Source organism: Dama dama, chromosome 14, assembly GCF_033118175.1.
Source record: "Dama dama isolate Ldn47 chromosome 14, ASM3311817v1, whole genome shotgun sequence".
Taxonomy (NCBI): Eukaryota; Metazoa; Chordata; class Mammalia; order Artiodactyla; family Cervidae; genus Dama; species Dama dama.
The window spans coordinates 39,353,376-39,374,984 of NC_083694.1; the positions used below are offsets into that span (position 1 = coordinate 39,353,376).

The 21,609-nt window shown below is 56.5% G+C and overlaps 1 protein-coding gene across 1 annotated transcript in view; it reads right to left on the reverse strand.

Moving 5' to 3' along the window:
* Positions 1-2,312: 2,312 nt before the first annotated feature.
* Positions 2,313-21,609, reverse strand: part of DISP3 (dispatched RND transporter family member 3) — a 58,162-nt gene continuing 38,865 nt past the window's right edge. The window contains exons 6-21 of the mRNA XM_061161225.1: positions 21,165-21,325; positions 19,875-20,014; positions 18,142-18,290; positions 17,744-17,905; positions 16,708-16,869; positions 14,393-14,506; positions 13,290-13,426; positions 11,926-12,110; positions 9,317-9,447; positions 9,067-9,239; positions 7,940-8,066; positions 7,074-7,219; positions 4,902-5,061; positions 4,184-4,297; positions 3,595-3,761; positions 2,313-2,675 (exon numbers count right to left, since the gene is read on the reverse strand). Of these exons, the coding sequence (XP_061017208.1) occupies positions 2,313-2,675; positions 3,595-3,761; positions 4,184-4,297; positions 4,902-5,061; positions 7,074-7,219; positions 7,940-8,066; positions 9,067-9,239; positions 9,317-9,447; positions 11,926-12,110; positions 13,290-13,426; positions 14,393-14,506; positions 16,708-16,869; positions 17,744-17,905; positions 18,142-18,290; positions 19,875-20,014; positions 21,165-21,325 (2,591 nt within the window). The remainder of the gene's footprint in view (positions 2,676-3,594; positions 3,762-4,183; positions 4,298-4,901; positions 5,062-7,073; positions 7,220-7,939; positions 8,067-9,066; positions 9,240-9,316; positions 9,448-11,925; positions 12,111-13,289; positions 13,427-14,392; positions 14,507-16,707; positions 16,870-17,743; positions 17,906-18,141; positions 18,291-19,874; positions 20,015-21,164; positions 21,326-21,609) is intronic.

The following is a 21,609-nucleotide window of genomic DNA, read 5'->3' on the forward strand; positions in this document are numbered from 1 at the left end:
GCATTGCAGGTGGATTCTTGACTGTCTGAACCACCAGGGACAGGCTGGTTGGGGTCAAACTCTGGCTCTACCACCAGCAGCTGCCTGACAAGGCAATCTCTCGAGCACTGGTTTCCCCATGCGTAAAATGGGTCCAAGCACCCACTTCCTAAGATTAACAACTGAGCTGATGCATGTTGAGCCTTGTTATGAGTTGAATTGTGTTCCTCCCAAAAGATATGTGGAGGCTAACCCTGGTCCCCATGAATGTGAGCTTGTTTTGTTTTTTAAATATTTTATTTATTTTGGCTGTGCCATGTCTTAGTTGTGGCACACAGGATTTTAGATCTTGGATGCACCACGCAGGATCTTTAGTTGCGGCATGTGAACTCCTTAGTTGCACCATGTGGGGTCTAGTTCCATGACCAGGGATTGAACCCCTGCCTTGAGAGTGCAGAGTCTTAGCCACTGGACCACCAGAGAAGTCCCAAATGTGAGGTTATTTGGAAATAGGATCTTTGCAGGTGATCAAATTAAGATGAGGTCATTAGGATCTGATACAACTGATGTTTTTATAAGAGGCAATATGACCTTCACAGAGAGAAGACAGGCAAGTGAAGATGGAGGCAGAGACTAGAGTGATGCCTCAACAAGCCAACAAACGCCAAGGATGGCCAGCCACCAGCAGAAAGAAGCCAGGAGAGGGGGATGGAGCAGAGTCCCCCTCAACCTCCAGAACGACCCTCTCTGCCTACACCTTCCATCAGATTTCCAGCCTCCAGAACCGCAAGAAAATAAATCCCTGTCTTTAGAAGCCACGCAGTCTGAAGCACTTTGTTACTAAGACAGACTCTAAGAAGAGCAACTGGCATGGTAAGAGCTATGTGTCAGCTTATACCATTTACCCCGTGTTTGGTATCTGTCTTCACCATGGAGAGTGGGAACCAAGAGCTGGTGCTCCCTCAGCAAATACTGAGCCTCTGTTGGGTGCCAGGCACGCACCAGGTGGTGACAGGATGTAGAGGTCTATCCTGCATGCCCAGCCTCCCTGTTAATATTTACAGATGACCAGGCGAGCTCACCTGGGGACCATCCACCCACCCTAACGGGTCAGTCCCAGCTCAGTCTGTGTCCAGCTTCCTAATGCCCTGGGCCAATGTCTGTCCCAAGGAAGAAGGTCACAGCATGATACTGGTAACATTGAAGGGGCTAATGTGTCCTGGTGGGGAGCCGGATGGGCCCCACTCCTGTGGTGCCCCCCAACACTTCCCCAGCCTGACTCTGGGTTCCCAGAGTACTCTGTGACCCTGTTCTCCAGAAGGTCCTGCCCCTTCCACTCCACCTCCATCTCCTTCCAGGCCCAGCACCTGCCTCGAGCCAGGCACCCAATGGCACCCTGTGAACACTTAGTTATCTCAATTTGAAGAATACAATGGAGCCAGCAATGCTTAAAATGCTCGTGTTAATGGCGGCGGTCTGCAGTTTCATTTCACTTTAATAAGAACCATCTGCTGTGAGCAGGCAGCAGGCATGGCCAGCTCCCCGTCCCAGGGGCTGCCCCCTCCCCTAAATTCCACCCACAGAGTCAGGTGGGGGAGGTGGGGGGCTCAGATCTGTGAGGAAGGCTGTGCTGGGGCCCCATGGCTTTCCAGAGAGCAGATCCCCTTGAGTCTGGGGCCGGGGATAGGACATGCAGTAACCCAGGCTGGTCTTTCCGTCCTCCCAGGCCAGGACCTAATCTAAAGGCCTAGGGAGGACCACAGGACCACCCTGCACTGGCCGCCGTAAGACTGATGGGGAGGGAGGGGGCAGGGGGTGCGAGGCCCTGCCCTTGAACCCTCTGTGCTCTTCTTGCAGAGTCCCCAAGGGAGGCCACTCTGGCTGTGCCACTGACCCAGCTACAGGTCAGTTACTTTGTCTTCTGATGCCTTGGTTTTCACATCCATAGAATGGGGGCCCTGTAACAACCACACCAGAAAGTTCTTGTGAGCACTGAGGCAGTGCGGAAATTCTGCAGAGGGAAGCCCCCTGCAAAAATCACCTGACCCCTTAACCAGGTTAAGGAGGGCTGGTCTCTTCCCCTAGTGGGGGAGATGCAGGGCAGCTGCCAGTGTCCAGCAGTGGGGAGCGGCAGCCAGCTTCACCACCCAGCAGGGGCTGGCACTGCGATGAAGGCAGTGTGGGTCACACAGGTGGGTGACGTCTGGCCCAGGCCTGGGAACATAAGAAGTTGTAGCCGAGCTGCGAATAAAGTGCCTCTGGGCGCAGAGAACAAGCATCTCGTCCCCCACCCACTGGACCAAAGGTGTGCAAGTCCAGATGTAGTGCCAGGGCTATAGGGAGGTCCCGTTGGGCAGGGGGATCTTATAGCCGCTCCGGAGGAGCAGAAGGCAGGCGCCAAGCCCCAGGGCCCCCGCCAGGAGCACAGCGCCCAGGGCTTTGAGGAAGGAAGTCCTGGTCCGCGTGAAGGAGCCGGGCGCCATGATGCCGAGCAGAGCTGTGCTGACTGTGAGCGTGTAGAGGATGGAGACGCCTGTGTTGAGGGCGACGATCTTGCCGAACTTGGCAAACGGGGCGATGATGCAGAAGAAGAGGGGCACCGTGGCGATGACCGTGGTGAGGGCGCTGGAGACGATGGCCACGCCGACATGCCGCACCGCCTCCAGCGTCCGCCACTGGCGCTGCGAGTGGGCGTCCTGGGCATAAGTGAGAGAACGCTGGGGCCCTGGAAGGGATCGCTCCCTGCCTGGGGCTTGGGATGGGGGGTTGGGCCCTGAGGAAACACGCACATGCTGTCCAAGGCTAGCCTTGACCCTGCAGGGTTCTGATTCCACCTTAATAAATGTGTGTGTGTGTGTGTGTGTGTGTGTTGAGGGGGGGGGGGTGGGGGGTGAGGGGGGTAATAACAGCACCTGCTCCGCTGGCTCTGCGGGGACATAAAACCCGCTCCCCTGCAGCAGTGCCCAGCGCAGGGCACACAGCGGGGGCAGGTTAAACATCGCTATGACAACCAGAACACTGATGATCTGCACAGTGGGTCCTCGAACCTGGGAGCCCTGATTGGAACTGATTCCTTCTTTCCACCCAGAGCAGCTAAATGTATAACCGATTTAATTTATGTATTTATGAATTTTTCACATCAAAACAATTCCAAACTGGGGAAAACCAAAATCTTTGAGACCCGGAGCTGGTTTTGGCACTGAGTACGTGGGTATGTCTTCCCTAAGCCACAAGGTCCAGCGAGGGCGGGGTGGCCTCAGGGTCACAACTAGAAGGGCTCAGACCTGCTTCCTGGGCTTGAGAATGAGACTGGGAATCAGGGACTCGAGAAGCAGGAAGGGCCCTTGGACAGCGGCTGGTCTAACCCCTCATGCTCACTTAGGGAGACAGAGCTGGGGGGTGGACCCATCCACTGCCCACAGTCATGCTGGGTGCAGCTGCCTGAGAACTCGAGTCCCCTGGTGTGGAGAATGGCCCTGGAAACGGAGGCTCCTGCAGCACATCCTGGTTGGGAATCGGACACCATGGTGTCCAGCTACACTTGGGGGCCTTCATCAGTGGCACTGGGGAGGGAGAAGATCCCTTGGGGACGGGTGGGGCAGGTGGGGGGCTCACCTCAGCCTGGTGGGGGGGCAGATTCTCTCCAGCCAGCAGGTAGCCCTCAACCAGGTGGACGCAGTAATCCACGGAGGAGCCGACGAGGATGGACAGGGAGATGGCCTCCACGGCACCCATCTCCCAGCCGCTCCAGTACATGATGGTCACCACGAGGCACACGATGCCTGCAGGGGGCGGGGAGGTAGCTTGGACCTGGTCCCACCCATACAGTCCTGGAAGAGGGCTGGGCAAATTCAGAGGGTCTCTGGGGAAGGCAATGAAGTCTACGGTAGATCCCCCAGCTCAGGTGACAGGCGAGATGAGGAGGGACAGGGCCAGAGAGGGCTGAGGGGGCCTGAAAGAGGTGACAGAGGGGGCAGCAACATGTCCCTGGGCTGAGACCTGCCACCTGGTGCCAGCTAGTGCCACCTGGCTCCTCTTGGGTGCACAGCCCTACGGACAACTGTCACAGAGGCTCTTCTTGCCTGCGGTGGGGGCTGTGTGTGTGTCGGGAAACCTTCACTGAAGAAATGAGACTTAAGGCTGGAGAGAAACTTGAGACTGCCAGTGAGACCCCCTGCCCACTCCTGGCCCCCGGCCCACTTACCCAAGATGCTAAGGAGCACGGGCAGCAGGAGTAGCACGTGGGTGGTGAACACAGCCACAGCAGCCACGCAGATGAGCAGGGACAGGGCCAGGCCGTACAGGGCGCTCTGCACCCCTGCAAGGGAGAAGCGAGGGCCCTCAGCTGGGCTGCACCCACAACGGGGCACCCACAGCCCCCTCACCCTCGTGGTTCAGAGGTATGGGGGTCACGCAGATTGGCACTGCCACAGCCAGCTGTGCACTCTGGTGGCTTTCAGCCACATGCCCTCTCTGAATCCCCATTTCTTCATTTGTGAAAGGGGATAATAACAGTACCTACTCCCTGGGCCTCATTTGGAGTTCAAAGAGATAACACGGGCCAGGCCTCAGCCAGGGCTTGGCATCGAGAAGGGCTCCTAATGACAGATGGCTGCTTACAGCAGTCACTGGTAATGGTAATGACTGCTGGCTGTGATGGCCATTACCATCATTACCATTTCTTTTTAAGCAGGCAAACTCGGATCAGAGGATGTGGCCAGATGCCCCCAAGCAGGAGGGGACCCAAACTCTGGTCTCCAATCGGTGTTGGTGGCCCCTGTGTCATTCCAGTTCTTCCAGGGCTCTTGGCCAGAATTGAGAAGACAAGCATGGCTCAGACAGGCCAGGCCATAGCCTCCCTGGTCCGGGTCACCTGCCACCACCTGCTGTGCTGGGACCCTGCGGGAGGGGCTGCCGCTTGCCTATGATCTCCATGAAGATCTGCTTCCAGTGCTCACAGGTCTGGAAGCCATGGTGCAGGGCCGAGCCCTCGGGGAGCATCTTCAGCTGCTGCTGCAGGAAGTTTTCCCAGCGGAGGTAGTCTGAGTAGGTCTGGAAGGAGGACTTGCCCTTGTATGTGGTCTGCGGGGACACGAGCCAGTGAGACGGGTGCATGGCTGAAGCCTGTTACGCTGCCCTGGCGATGGCCAGTCAGCTCTATAACAGCTGCAGCTGGTCCCTGGACACTTGCAAACGGAGTGTGGCGGGGGGGGGGGGGGGTGAAGGGTGAGCCCATCCGAGGCCACCTCCCACCAGCCTTCGGATGCACATGACTCACAGCAGTGGCAGCAGGTCCCAAAGCAACCCAAGTCCCTGCCCCTTTCCAACAGGACCATCTCCAACTCCCAGAGCCCCCAGCTCTGAGTCCCACCCTCGGCCCATGCTGTTTCCTCTGCCTGCACAGCCGGCTTCTGCCCCTCCTTCAAGTAGGGTTCCGTCTCCTCCAGGAAGCTTTCCTTGATGCCCCAAGTCAGGCATCCTTTGGGCTGTTTAAGCCCTTGGTGCTTTCCCATCCTTGTTCTCATCACTGTCAGCAAGCTGCTCCCACCCTCTCCTGGCTGGACTGTGAGTCTGGGAGGGCAGGTGGCCTGTCTGGTTCACAGGGCCCAGCTCTGGAACTTTCATGTATGTTACTTCATTGATCCAATTCTGCCCTCCCTGAGCACAAACCAGTTCACAGTGAGTCTGTGCGCACGTGTGTGTCTGAGTGCTGGTCGGGTGGGAAGTGATGTCCTGTCACATGGAGGGACCTGAGCAGGGATTCTTCAACCTGTCTGCAGCTTCAGCCTTAAAAAGGAAGGAAATCTGGACACAGGCTACAGCACAGATGAACCTGAAGAGTATTATGCTAAGTGGAATGAACCAATCACAAAAAGCCAGTGCTGTGTGAGGGATGAGCGCGGTCAAATCCATGGGGACAGAAGCAGGGTGGTGGCTGGAGGGGAGCCCTGGGGAGTCCACATTTATCAGGAACAGTTTCACTTTTTCAAGATGAAAGATTTTAGAGATGGACGTTGGTGACATTTGCATCACTGTGAATGTGCTTAATATTACTGAACTATACACTTAGAAATGGTTAAGAGGGCCAATTTTATGATGCATATTATACTGCAATTTAAAAAAATCTACTTGGGGCTTTGAGTGCCTTCTGCATTAGCCTGGGGCCCCGTGAAGGCTTGGAGGGGGTCTGGGTCTTCCTCCCTGTGGCTTGCGGCGAGGCTGTAGATGCACTGAGGGGAACAGGTGGTGGGACAGAAAGCAGGGCAGGGGCCAGAGAACAAAAATTGCTGGCTTGTCACCTTGTCATATTCTTCTCATTCCCTGATGCCTTCCCGTCTGTGATAGACCCTAGCTTCCTAATGACTGCCAGCAGGTGGGCAGGGAACTGAAACCTTAATCTTTAGAGGAGGAGCTGGAGGCTGGAGGGGACAAGTGTGCCGCTCAAGGACGCAGAGCACAGGAAGACTGGAGCCAGGGTGGGCCTCTGGGCTCAGCACGAGGCAAGACTCATAGAGCGCCAGGTGCCAGGGCCAGGCCTGTAATGCCCAGGTCTGGATGTGCATGTGTGTGTGCATAGGTGGGTATACACGGGTGTGTGTATATGGGTGTGTGTATGTGAGTGCTTCCTTGGAGGAGACCAGGGAGCGTTAGGGGTGAGAGAGAGGAAGCAGCGGGGTGTGGGGATGGCTGGTCCCCTGGCTTCATCTCTCCTGGGTGGGCCCAGCAGAGGGGCTCTGTGGCCCAGAACCTGGCCCCTCCCAGTGGCAGAGGGGAGCGTCTTGGACTGTCACGTGCCCCCACGGGACGATGTGAACCCTGAGCCATTGGGGAAGAAGGAAGGTGAGAGCTGCCTGGCATTCTGTGTGGCAGAAAGGCCCAGCCTGGGGGTCAGATAGCCTGGTTTTGCACTTCATGCTGGCACTCATGAATCCCGTGACCTTGGGCAAGCAATTTCATCCCTCTCAGCCTCAGTCTCCCCTCTGAGGAGCACCCCTCTGCTCTGCTCTGGGACGGGGACTGGAGATCAGTAGAGACACTGCACTCTGGCAGGTTGGCACACTGCCCCATGTCCAGTTGGTCCGCCCAGGGCTCACCGACTCGAAGGCCATGGAGATCCACTGCACGCGGCCATCTTTGACACCCACGGCCCCATGTGACAGCTGCCCCGGGAGCAGGTGGGGTTCGGGCAGCCCCTTGCACTCGGGGTGCAGCATGTGCAGGAAGGAGGAGATGCTGTAGCCTGCAGGGAGAGTGGAGAGGGGGTCGGGGTGGGGACCCGGGACAGGAGAACCTCTTCCACCATCCCACCCACCCATGTGTACCCACCCATCTAAGGGTGTACAAGCCAGGGGCACATGCTTTCCCCCCAACCTCCTAGTTTAAAAAATGTCTGAAACTACTAGCAATGTCACTGGGAAACCTACAATACCCGTTTGCCATTGGGGCAGAAATTGACATCCTGTGCCTTCTCAGAACCCACCTGCCAGTGAAGGAGACGTAAGAAACGAGGGTTCAATCCCTGGGTCGGGAAGATCCCCTGGAGGGGGAAATGGCAACCCACCCCAGTATTCTTGCCTGGGAAATCCCATGGACAGAGGAGTCTGGTGGGCTACAGTCCACGGGTTGCAAAGAGTCAGATATGACTGAAGTGACTTAGCACGCAGCACATGCATGCCTTTTCAGGAAGAACCCTAGTCTGACTCAGGTTGCTACTGAGGGGTTGGCCCCAGACCTCACCCCGAATTTTGGGAAAGCTCCTCCCACAGGTGTGCCCTGCACACCGCACACATCCCCAGGTCTGTGGACTCTGTGCCAATTCATCCTCAGGCATGAGCCTCCTCTCATCTGGAAGGTTCGCATAGCTCCCATCCCCGGATGGACACACACCAACACAGACGCGAGTCCGCAGACACCCCCACACTGTCCTGGGGGCTGTCCCCACCTTGGACTTCACACCCACCTGAGGGCAGGCACTGGGCCCCGCCCGGCTTCACCAACTCTGAGTTCCCCGCTATGGCCTTGCAGAGGCGACACAGGTGCCCGATTTCTTTGAAGAGGTCAAAGCTGCTGTCATAGACGACACTGCCCTTTCCCAAGAGACACAAGCCAGTGTAGCTGCTCAGTGAGTCAGGGACTCAGTCCTGGCCCCACCCCGGGGAGGAGCCTCCGGCAGCTCCTGCGACCATCCTGGCCAGCGCTCAAACCCTCGGCCTGGTTGCCCATGGTCCTGCCTGAGCCCACTCTTCCCCACCCCCAGCAGCACCTCTGCTCCCATCACTGCCCAACCCCACGGACCCCCTCAGTCTCCCTTCCTTGATTTTACTCACAGCATGCTCACCTGAGCCCCTTGCTTTCCCCTCTCCCTCCATATAGCTGAGTCCCACCTGCCCTCTATCACCTGCTTCCTCTCCTCCCCACCTCCCCTTCCCTCCTCTGAACACCTGCAGGCTCATGGCCCAGACTGGATACAACTCCTCAGACTCCACCTGGCTCTTGAATTACTTTGTGTCTGAAGCCCTGTATACCCGGCTAGGCTGACCTCCTGAGGCAAGGGTTACAACCAACGAGACCTACATCCACAGTCCTTTCCACTGTGTCTCAGCCCCCATCATGTGCCAGGCACAGACTGAGTCACACCTCTCTCTGTCAGATCCTTTCTCCTCCAGCGCCCAAGAACCCAGCACCAGCACAAACATGTACAAAGAGGGAGACTACCCCAGGCAAGGGCACCCTGGCTGAGGCACACAAGGGCTATGGGCATAGGGTGGGGGAGGTGCCCCCTGCAGGAGGACAGGGAGGGTTTACACACCTGTTTCCCTTACCTGCTTTCCACCCCTAGTGATGCAGGGTGGCTGGCTAGGTCCCACAGTACCCAGATTCCTGGGTGATTCTAAAAGCTTGACCCTGCTCCATCCTTAAGAGAAATGATGCCCCAGGGGCCCGGGGAGGTCCTGTCTGGGCTGGGTGAGTGGTCAAGGAGCTAAGGGTGGAGGTGGGGAGCTGGGCTGGTGGTCCCTGCACTGGTAGTTGTTCGTAAGCCTGCTATGGTAGGGCCCTTTGGCAGCTGTCCAATGTGGGCGCACGTACCGGGTCTCCAATGACGTGGTTGTCCACCTGCCGTGTGCGGTTGATGCCAATGATGCCAAAGACCACGAAGACCATGGCCCCTGTGTCCACCAGCGGCCGCACTGCTGGCTTCCCACAGCCCGTGTTTATGCAGGGGTTGAAGCCGAAGGTGGCGGAGAGGCGGGCCTTGGGTGCTGCAGAGGGAGGCATAGCTGTACAGGAAGGCCAGGCCCAGCCTCCCAAGGCCCCACGGCAGCCTCCCTGCACATACCTTTCTCGCTGGGCACGTAAAAGAAGCCTTTGGTTGGCCCATCGGGGCTGGAGCTGAGCAAGCAGCCAGGAGGTGCCACGCACACACGCCCATGGAAAGGGGGCTTGTGGGACTGGGCAAAATACAGCTTCCTGTGGAGGCAAAGGAGGCCGGGACTGAGGCCAGGAAGGCCAAGAGGGGCTGTGGAGGAGAGGCAAAGGTGTGCAGAGGCTGGAAGAGCAACCCAGGGATCCAACCAGCATCTCTGATGTCTCCTGCATTGGCAGGCGGGTTCTTTACCACTAACGCCACCTGGGAAGCCCTCCAGGGGAGCAAGAATTCACAAGGACCTCAGGGCCAGCCTTGGGGTCATTGATCAGAAGCCCCCAGCCCCACCTTAAACTGAATAGTTACAGAGCATCAAGATCCTATTTGAAGAAAGGATTCCACAGTCAGCTTATTTACCACTGGACTTGATATAGCTTTGGATTCCCTGGTGGCTCAGTGGTAAACAATCTGCATGTAATGCAGGAGACCCAGGCTTGATCCCTGGGTTTGGAAGATCCCCTGGAGAAGGGAATGGCAACCCTCTTCAGTATTCTTGTCTGGAGAATTCCATGGATAGGGGAGCCTGGCTGGCTATAGTCCATGGGGTCACAAAGAGTAATACACGACTGAGCGACTAACATACTTTCTTGATGTAGTTCCAGGTGCTTTCTAGAATGTTCTAAGCTCATCCAGGCAGCGTGACCCCAGTGGCTACTGTGTATCTGCAGAGGGAGCCTAGCCCTAGAGGGCAAGCAGAAGGACCCCCCACCTCCCGAGCCAGGTGGGCCAAGCTGGAACGGCTCAGTGAGCCCATCTTGTTTACCTCCCGGCCCCAAGCTGAGTCCAGCCTCATGTGGGTGCTCGCTGCCCCAAGGCCAGGCCCTGACAAACAGACCATGGTCCCTGGTGTCAGCAGCGCAGGCCCTGCACTGCCGTTTACTGCGACGGAAGTAGGTTCTTCCTTTCGGAGCACGTATTGTAATTTGTAATGACATTGCGCTTGACTTGCTAGCTGCTGTCTCCTGCTAGTCAGCCCGAGGGCAGGAGTCACATCTATCTTGTTTACCATCCCCAGCACTAGCCACATGCCGGCCCACTGTCAGTGCTCAAGGTTTATTAAATGAATGAATGGATGAGAGAGAGTAAGGTCCTCAGCTAACACAGCCTCAATGGTCAGAACGTGGGGGAGGAACCTGGGAAAAGATGCCCCCAGCTGGCTTGGAGACCCCCAGGCACAGCACACAGTTGCTCATAAGTATTTGGGGGCACTGACTTCATGCCAGCTGCTAGGCAGGGCATGTGTATATAGTAGATAAGGACAACAGACACAGGCTCTCTCCTGTCACCTTACGTCTTAGGGAGCATTAGTCGCTCAGTTGTGTCTGACTTTTTGCAACCCCATGGACTATAGCCCACCAGGCTCCTCTGTCCATGGAATTCTCCATGCAAGAATACTGGAGTGGGTTGCTTGCCCTCCTCCAGGGGATCTTCCAAACCCAGGGATCAAACCCGGGTCTCCTGCATTGCAGGCAGATTCTTCAGGGAGGGAGAACACTAAATAAATAACTTCTGAATTAACTGTATGCACTGAGAGTGTGGATAGAGCCTTGGAGAGGCAGGCAGAGTGTACTCATTCTTTCCTTCACTCATTTACCCACCAAGTGTTTCCCTAGCACCTGCTACGTGCCAGGCCCTAGACCAGGTAAGGGGATATGGCAGGAGGCCTACATTCTCCTGAGCAAACACAGGTAATGAACCAGCTGTCAGTATGATTCCAGGCGGTGATGGGAGCCAGAAAGAGAGCAGCTGGGTGATGTATGGGGACAGATGTGTGGCTGTTTCAACTAGGGGAGGACAGTCTGGTCAGAGACAGCCGTGGGTGGGGAGTATCTGGATAAGGACCTAAATCTTGAGAAGGAGTCAATCACAGACTTCCCTCATGGTCCTGTGGTTAAGACTCTGCCTTCCACCGCAGGGGACGTCGGTTTGATCCCTGGTCAGGGAACTAAGATCTTGCATGCCATGTGGTGCGGCCAGGGAAAAAAAAGTCCATTTCTGGAGGAGCTGGGGAAGAGCACCATGGGTCCAGGGAACAGCAAATGCAGGAGCTCTGAGCTGGGAACTGCCTGGTGTGCCAAGGGGCAGGCAGACAGCATCTCTCACAGAGCCATTCAGAGGATAAGGTGCAGATGGGGGAGAGAACTATGGGCCTGGCATCTTGGTGTTCCCCCACCTCCAGCCCTGGGTGGGGAAGACTGTCTAAGCACATGTGTGGAAATAGGCAGGGGTTTCTTTTAAAAAAAAAGATTTATTTTTTTTTTAATGTGGATCACTTTTTAAAGTCTTTATTGACTTTGTTACAATATTGCTTTTGTCTTAGGTTTTGGTTTTATGCCCCTGAGGCACGTGGGACTGTAGCTTCACAGACCAGGGATCGAACTTGCACTCCCTGCACTGGAAGGTGAGTCTTAACCACCAGACCACCAGGGAAGTGCCTGGACTGGGGTTGCTTCAAGGGGCCTGCTGACATCTCTGGTGGGAGGGGCAAACGAGTGGTTACCGGTCTGCAAGGCTCCGTTTACCGGGTGTGCTGCTGCTCCTGGGCGGCCACGTAGAAGCTGAAGTCAAGCTTCCAGCCCCGCTTGGTGTCGCAGGCCAAGGTCGTCACCATCCACTTGCGGGAGGGGCTCGCCGCCTGGAGCAGCCCTACTGTAGACATACAAGCGGTCAGCTTCTTGGTGAAGTTACCAAAAGGCGCTCTATACACCTAAGCAGTGGATTGACAGAGACAAGACAGGTGACTCTGGGAGGCTGCCTCTGCCTGGGCCGGGCCTCAGGCTGGGTCCCCTCCCGCCTAGGAGAGCTCCCCGCCCCCCGCCCCTGTTCCAGCCCCCAGAGTCGGGGGAAGAGCTCTGGGCAGAGCCCAGGAGGCCTGGGTTCGAGTTTAAAGGTGGGGCAAACCCTTCCCTCTCTCTCTTTCTGAGCCTCGGTCCTTCCTTCAACTGAGGATTCTTCCATCCCTGAGCTGGGCTGTGAGAATAAGAGACGGAACCAGATGGGCTTGGTCCCTGCCCTCCTAGAGCTGCCAGTGACGATGGCTTCAGATTCTTTTAAGGGCTTTGACTTAAATATTAGGATGATAAGACCCAGAGGAATGGGGCAGTGGAAGAGGAGGGTGAACTGAGAATTATTTCCAGGACATGGCCCAAGAAGGAGGTGACGTTATGCTGAGAAACCTGAATGGGGAGCCAGCCGTGCTTTAAGCTGGAAGGCAGGCTCTCCAGGCAGTGGGAATCACCTTGTAAAGGTTAGTGTAAAGGTCAGAGCCAGGGAAACACCTCACACACTCTGTCTTTCAGATGGACATACAAACCCTGATCAGATGAGTTGACATGAGTTGACATGGGTACTGTCACTCTGGAGATGTAACATGAAACACCAGTGATGTTTGAGAGGAAAAAAATCAGAGGCCTGGGTTGGCCCCGGGAGACCCTTTACTGGGGGTGTTAGAACAGAGGCTGAAAACAACAATCTAACTCATGGCTCCCGTTTATTGAGTGCTTACTACATTCCAGGTGTTACAGAACTCACAGGCCTTGCCTCAAGTACCTCCAGCAAGCCTGAGTGGTACCTTTCATACCCCCATTACCCAGATGAGGAAACTGAGGCTCAGAGAGATGAAGTAATCTTCCCAAAGACACACAGGTTATAAATGGCACAGCCAGAACTCGAACCCAGGCCTGGCTGACTCAGCGGCCCTGCTTTCATCACTCTGCAGGCTCCTGCCACGGGCCTGGCTGATGGCAGGAGAGGGTCCTCATTTGCCTGGAGCGGGTCCATCCTCGCAGACCCTGCCCCTACCACCACGTGGCCAGTGCCCACCAATGCAGCAGGGAGGGCCCCTTCCCTGGTTGTGGCAGCTCACTTCACGAGAGCCCAGGCTCACCTGGAAGGAGGGCACCTCCCCGTCCCCAAGGGACACGGTCTGCCAAGGAGCAGGCAGGCTGGCGTTGAGGGAGAACCTGTAGACAGTCGGGTGGCCTCTGTTCTTCACCTTGGAGATGTACACGGTGCCTGGGGAGTCTAGGGACAAACGAGGGGTGGAGGAGGGGGGACGATCACCTCGGCTGGTGTCCCCTGACCCTGCAGCAGCCCAGCCTCTGCTCTGCTGACCGAGGAGCTGAGCCTCATCTCGGGCTGGTCTCCAAGTGCTGGCTCTGTTCCTATATAGTGGACCGAGCCCACAGCAGTGGTGGTGGGGGGGCAGGTGGTGGTGGTGGATACTGGGATGGGAGGTGGCATAGACGGAGGGGAGGTGGTGGTGGACACTGGGATGGACGGTGGCATAGATGGAGGGGAGGTGGTGGTGGACACTGGGGTGGGAGGTGGCATAGATGGAGGGAGTGGTGGTGGACACTGGGGTGGGAGGTGGCATAGATGGAGGGGAGTGGTGGTGGACACTGAATGGGGAGGTGGCAGGGCTGGAGGAAATGACAGTGTGGGTGGAAGCTATGGTAGAGATGTGCCAGTATGGACTAGGGAAGTGGAGTGATGCCAATGATGGGAGCACAGTGTGCAAGGTGGGGCCAGACTGGTGATGACGATGGTGGGCACAGAGGAGGTGATGATGGTCATGGGGTGACAAGGACATGTGGAACTGCCCCAAGCCGGGAGTAATTCCCACATGTATCCCAGCATCCCCCCTCTGATGGGGACCCCAGAAGCAATAAGCGATAAGCTAGGCTCCAGTGTTCAGGAGGCCCCCTCCCCCAAATCAGGATGGATCTGGCACATGAGGCGGGTTCTTGGGACAGCACAGGCCAGGCTGTGGTGTGGCAGGAGGGGATCGCTTTGTTCTGGCCGAGGAGAGCTGGTGGGACGCCGGGCGAGGGCCTCAAGTTCACTCCCCCACCCCCACCCCACCCAACCCTGTTGTTCTTGAAGGAGAATCAAAGAAGGGGTTTTTATCTGCTCTCCCTGCAAGACCCCCACACCCTTTACCAGGACATCCCAACACCCCCACCCAGCCAGTCCACATTCCCCACTGACCCTGAAGGGTGGCCTCAGGCCGGCTGGCCCAGGACACCCCGGAACCCCGCTTCTTCTTCTCCAGGGATGTCCGGATGTTGTTCTGCAGGCTGTGGGGCTTCTCCTGGAATAGACCTACCCCCCGCATTGTGTCAGGGACAGGAGGGCCTCCCCGGCTGGGTTTGGCCAAGGTTGGGACAGTGACAATCCCAGGGACACGGGCCCTGGAGCCCTCAGAAAAGGGGGTGGTGTCAGGGTGTCTGAGGAAAGGGTGTTTTCTAAAACAAACAAGGGGGGAACTGAAAAAATGCCAAATGCATAAGAATCTTAAGGCAAAAGAAAGGTACCCGCCAGCCTTACCTAGAGAAAGATACTCAGAAGCTTTCCCTACTCACCCTCACCTTGCCTCACTTTCCCCCTCTGTCAAATGGGATGACACCCCCAAGGGTTACCTCCAGAGGGTGGCTGAGGGACCAAAGGGGACACTGTATCTCACGGACTTAGCAACGTGTCTGGCTCATGCTGAATGCTCCATAAATAGGAATAATTAGAAACAGCAGAGATGAGGGGAGACTGCCTGTTTTGCCCCAAGCATTGTAGATGAATTTTTTGTTGGTTTTGTTTTTTTAATGAGCTACATTTTACACCTTAAAAAATGCAATCCTCGCAGTAATTCTAGGAGGTGGTTATTATTAACCCCATTTGACAGAGAAGCAAGCAGAGGTTCGAGGAGGTTACATGACCTGTAGGGGAAGTGAGAGGCGGAGCCCAGCAGGACAGGTTCTGTCTGCCCCTACAGCCGAAGCTTTTTTGCTACAACATGAAGGGCCTCTTTAAGAGGCAGCTCAGAGGCTGAGAGATACAAGGGGCCATGGGCTGGACTCTGGCTGGGGTCTTGGCCCTTCTCCAGATGTTTCCAGGAACTTTGGGATCATCCCAGAGTCTGTCCATCTGTGAAATGGGAGCAGATGTGGCTTTTTGCCTCCAGGTCCCAAGGGATGGCGGGAGGCCTTGCAGGGGCAGTGAGAATGGAATGGAATTCAATGCCCGGCAGCGGCAGTGAAGGAGGGGACGGGGCCAGGTCGCCGCCAATTCAAGAGGGGATCCTCAGGCACCTCCCTGAGCCTCCGCCGATTATCATGCATTCGGCTCATGCCATCACCAAGGGGAAGGCCAGGTTAATCTGAACACCGCCCTAATTACATGAAGGCAATTACAGCCGTCAGCGGGTCTTCCCCTAGGAGCTGGGAGAGTTCACCCAAGCGTCTTCTCATTTGGTTTCTAACTACCCGGCAAAGCGGTATGACCTTGGGTTGACTTCCCCCGCCCCACCCTGGACCTCATCAGACTAACTCTAAGACAAGCAGACATCTTTATCTCACCTCTTTGCTCATCCCCGGCACACGTTCCATCACCAAGTCCTGTGGATGTCACCTCCTAAAAACCTCTTGACTTCACTGCCACCATCAACCACGCTGGCCCCAGCCCCAACAGTCTTTTGTAGAGATGACTACACAGCCTCCCACCTGGACTCCCAGCCATGCTCCACACAGCCCTCTAACCACACAGCACCTGGCCCCTCTGCATAAAGCGCTCCACTAACTTCCAGTGACAATGACAATGTAATCCAGACTCTGCACTGTAGCCCACCGGGCCCATGTGGCTAGCTTTGGCTCATGCAACTACCTCCCTCAAACCTGGTCCTAGTCTCTCCCACCTCTGGTGCTCTCCTCTGCCTAGACCACTTCCCTCCTGTCCCCTCCCAGCCAGGCTAAGTCCTTCCCATTCCACGAGTCTTGGCTTAGATGGTACCTCCTCCAGGAAGATCTCTATGACACTGAGCTCCCCAGGCACCCTACTTTTCATCCACCACAGCTCAGATCTACTATTACATGGCCTCTGCAGCAGTGGAGTGAATTCCTGAGCTTGGGAAGCCTGTCCTGCCCACTGCGGCCTCCCCAGCAGCAGCACGGCTGGCACCCAGGAAGTATTCATTTAATGAAATGTAGAAACAGAGACTCAGAGACTCCCTGGTGGTTCAGATGATAAAGAATCTGCCTAGAGTGTGGGAGTCTTGGGTTTGATCCCTGAGTTGGGAAGATCCCTTGGAGAAGGGAATGGCTACCCACTCCAGTATTCTTGCCTGGAGAATCCCATGGATGGAGAAGACTGGTGGGGCTACAGTCCATGGGGTTGCAAAGAGTCGGACATGACTGAGTGACTAACATTTTTAGAGGTGGAGTTGATTTCCTAAGCTCACACGGTGATGGGGAGCCTGGCATCTCTAGTCTTTGGGATCTGGACTCCAAAGGGTACACCCCAGCAGGAAACCTCACCTGAACAGGTGATGCAGGAGATGCCCTCAGCGCTCAGGTTATACTTGAGGTCCAGAAGCACCTGGATGTTGGTATCGGGCCGGAAGAGCAGCGGGGCCCGGCTGGCGGGGCGGAGCCGGCTGGCAAACACCAGGGACAGGACGAGGATGGAGACAAAGAGCCCTGGGAGGAAAGGACACTGCGGTAGGCAGGGCTGGGGCCCGGGGTGGGGGGACACATGCACAGCTGGGGCCTCCAGAGCCCCAGGAAAGAGCTGCTCCCACTATGGGGGAAAGGAGGGCAGGTACCCAAGGGAGTGGGCAAAGACCCAGCACGCCAGCCTGTGGGTGAGGCTGCTGGGGATCACTCCCTTGAAGGTAGGGGCCGGTTGTCATGCATGTCACCAGGGGTAGGACTCCAAGTTCCAGCTCACATTCCTGGACAAGAAGCAGTCATCATCTTAGAGCCCTGAACAGTCTATAAAGAGCCGGCACATCCACTTGGTCTTACACAGACCTAAATCTTTACAACGATAATAATAATAGCACTTAACTTTCATTGAGCACTACTGCATGCCTCGCACTGGGCTAAATCCTTTACACATACTGTGGTTTCCTTACAACAGCCTTACTAGAGAGTGTTCTTCTCCTCAGTCATAAGATAGGAAACTGAGGCACAGACTAACTGCCCCAGTCCAGGTGACACTGCCAGAACGTGGCAGAGTCAGGCTCCCAATTAGCCAAACTGGTCTAATGCCAGAGCCCAATCACTGGGCACTCTGCTCTGCGGTCTAGCATGATGACCGGGACGTAGGAGGTGCTCAGTAAGCAACAGCTATCATGAGACCGGCTTTATTTTCTGCAGGGAAGGGGTGAGGCTCTGAGAGAGTGAGCGACCTGAGCCCAGGTCTCTGAACTCGAGCTCATCTGTGGGACAAGAGGTGGGCTCCCAAGACCTGCATGTTCTTTGAGAAAACAGTGGGGGGAGTCTGTTCTCCACATCTCAGGCACTGGGAGACACTGCGAGATGGGGGAAGGAGAGTGGAGAGCCCACTTACCCACAATCACCCAACGGCTCTTGACGGCCGACCACAGGACCCAGTGGTGCAGCAGCTCCTGCAGCTGGGCAATGAGCTGCCCCCGGCTGCTCCCGTTGGGGGCTGGCTGCAGGCCCTCGGGGGGCACAGACACCAGGGACACGTCTCCCAGCTCCAGTGACACTGCCAGGGCAGAGCATCGGCCTGTCAGAGGGCTGGCCCAGAAGTGGGTCAAAGCCCCCCTGGTCCACACCCCCTCCAGGGAAGCTCAGATGCTTGACGGGGGTCCTCCCAGGTGTCTCATCCCGCCCCCACCTCAGGACCAGCTGGTCCTCACACCAGCTAGTCAAGGTACTTCCCCTGGCAGAGGTGGCGCCTGGGTCCCCCAGGTTCAGCAGCAGGCCCGCACCCCCTCTCACCTGGCTCCTCCTCCACACTCAGCAGGGGGATGTCATCATCCAGGTAGGGCATGGGACCTTGTGCGGGCCCACCCCCAGCCCGCTCAGGAGCCGTGAACACATCCCCAGGGAAGTGTGGGGAACTCCTGCGGCCGCACTTCTGGTTGCAGCTGCGGAAAGAGTGGGGGAAGGGTGAGTCCTGGGAATCCAGGCTACATGTCAACCAGGCATCACACTGCTGCTGACAACCCACAGGACACGCCTCACAGGCTTCCAGGAGCCTGTGTCTGAATTCTCACCAGTGTCATCTCCCCCAGGGCCCTTGGGTACCACAGTTCCTCTGGGGAGACAAATGGTGACAGTAGCCATCACTAGGGACAGCAGATGATGGCACGCAGCTGTCCAAGCATCGAGGTGACCAGAGCAGGGGGATCACGCCTGTGCTGTCGAGTGCCCGGGGCCCTGAGACCAGGGGGATGGGGAAGCGGGGCTGGGCTGAGTGTGAAGCTGAGGTGAATGTGGGGGACCAAGGCTCAACCTGGAGACTGGGGACAAGAACAGCACACAGGGCAAATGTGCCAGAGAGTGAGCTAGAGCTCCTCATGGATTCTCTCATTAATCCCCACAGGGTTGTATGTACCCATTTTATAGAACAGGAAACGGAGGTGCAGAGAGGTTAAGCTACATGTCCAGAGGTCCACAGTTCCTGGGCAAGGAGGCTGAGGCTGCGTCCCCTACCCCAGACTGGGGGAAGGGACAGGGTGGGCTTAGTTGGTGTCTTTGTAGAAATTAGGAAAAAGGAGCCTTTTACCCAAGACACTTTGCTTCTATGTTACAAAACTGTCATAGAAACAGTCAAATCTGAATGACCACAGTGCAGACGACTGTGCCTCAGCTAGAGGGCTCTTGTGCAGTGCCCAACCTGAACCACCATACATAGAGACCCTGAAGCAAAGGTATGCGTGGGAGAGCTAAGGAGTCCTTCCTAGGCCTTAATCTGAGTTCCCTGCTGGCCTCTCATCTCCTTCCTGCCCCTCGTCTCACCCTGGTCAAGTGGACACTGTCATGGACCCCTGACAGTCCTGCATTTGCATGCCCTGCATCAAGGCCAGACCCTCTATCAGTCCCTAGTACTCCCAACCCAGACAGCCACTCAGGCCGGATTCCATTTGACCACCATGCCCCCTGCCCTGACCCTGCTGACTTGGCCCACAAGACTCTAAGCTCTCTACCTTCAGCTGCAGCAGCTCTGGACTGATCCAATCAACTTCGCACCTGGCTCACTGGGTCTAAATACTGTTCCTCTTTCAAGATGAGGACCCAGAGGACATTTAACGTGGTGGCTAGTATGGGATCCAGAGTCAGATTCGGTTCAGTCTAAATCTTGGCTCTGCTGCCTATTAAATGGGTGACTTTGAGAAAGCTGCCCAGCCTCTCCAAGCCTTTGCCTCCTTGTCTGTAAAATGGGCAAAATAAGAGGACCCAGCTCGTAGGGTCCCTCGGGATGGCAGTAAGATCTGTACAAAAGCACTCTGCCCACTTCCTGGTACACAGTAGGTGACCAAATGTAACTATTAGACAAGAGTGCACAGAAGTGCCCAGCAGAGGATGGGGCATACAGAAGGTGCCCAGTAGTGAATCACGAGGCTTTTGGGAGAGAGGATGGTGTGCTGAATGGCCCGCCAAGGGCCTGTTATGGCTATTCCGTGAGAGCAGGACACAGCCCCTGTGCCTCCCTCACCCGCCCGGCTTACCTGGTCTGGCAGGCACTCTCCAGCGGTGCCATGTAAAGGCTCCAGATGCCCAGGGCTGCGGGCATGGTGAAGAGCACTGCCAGCCAGCAGCAGGACACGATCAGAGACATGAACAGGCCGAAGTCGTGGACAGCTGGGATCTGGCGATGGAAAGGTGGGGGCGATGGGAGGGGATCAGGCCTGGAGCCCAAGGAGCCCAGGGACTCTGCAGCACTGGGCCCTGACCACCCCCAGACTGAGGCAGGATGCGGAGGCTGAGGTTGCTGGAATGAAGGCACTGGCCTAGGAGGATGTCAGAGGAAGAGTCCAGCCTCTGGTCGACACTGCAGCTCTCTGCCCGGAACAGTGCCCGGCACAGAGCAAGCTTTCTATAACTCATTACAGGAAGGACAGAGGAAGACACACACTGTCAGGGCAGGGCACATGTTAGCAGAGGGGACGGGAGAGAAAGCTGCCACAGGGTGAGCCCCAGGAATGTCAGGGGGACCTGAGCAGGGTGTGGCAGTCAGAAGGAAGCTGCAGCCAACAAGCAGACAGGCCTTCCTTCACTGTCTGTGGGACACTTTCACAAGCATCTCATTCCAGTCTCTGATGATCCACACGTGAGGAGAGTGAGGCTCACAGAAGTTAAACAAGCTGCCTAAGGTCACACAGTCAGAAAATTGCAGAGGAGGGAGGGGAACCCAGCTCAGCTTGTTTTCTGGGCGTGGTTCTCTAGTAAAGCATCTCCAGAGCATCTAGTGGTTTCTAGACAGGATCCTTAGCCCAGGTCATAAGACCTCTCAGACTCAGACAGGTTCACTGCATTTCAGGCTCTGTTGGCACCCAGGACCTAGCCTAGGATCCTTCTCCTGAGCCCAGCTCAGACAGGAAGGAGTGTGGGGCCAGCGAGAGGAAAGTGCATATGAGGGATAACAATGCAGTATGCAGCTGGTGGGTGGAGAGGGCGCTGGACTGGGGTCAGGAGTCATGGTCAGGCTTACCATGTATCAGCTGGGGGACCTTTGGAAACAACTGCTAAATGCCCTTCAGGGCCGAGGGTGGCTTATCAGTAATAAGCATCAATAAGAAACACAATTTGTATTACTAGAATCCTCCCATTTGTTAAGTTCTGGTGATGGTGATTAGTAACAAAAATGGACTCTAGGGACGTGGCAAGTACCTTGAGGTGGAGGCTGCGTGGCCCCAAGAGAAGGGGTGGGTGGGAAGAGCGGAGACCAGGGTCCAGCTATGCATGGGCGGGGGCGGGGGGCAGGGGACGCCAGGCCAGGCTGGAGGGCCGGCTCCCACCTGGGAGAAGACGTTAGCCGCATAGGCGGCGGCCGTGGTCAGCGAGGTGAAGAAGGTGGCCTTGCCCGCTGTCTGGATGGTGTGGATCATCCGCAGTTGAGGGTCTTCCAGGTGGGTGGCCTGGCGGTAGGTGTTGATGAACACAAAGACGTCGTCCACGCCTACAGGAGGGGGCCAGGCCAGCCGGGTTACTCTGCTGTCTCAAGGTCAGATCCAACCTCGGCCATGAACCCAAGCCCCACCCTCATGCTGCATGGCCCCCTCCCTCACCAGAACTAGACCCCTTCCTCCAAATCTTCACCACCCCTCGCCTTTCCCACCATGCTTAACCTTCACCCAGCATATCCACCCACTCCTTCCACCTCTGGGGGGTTCCACCCAGCATATGCCGAGAATCACTCACCACTCACACTCTACCCACCCTCCACCCCAAGTCCAAGGCTCT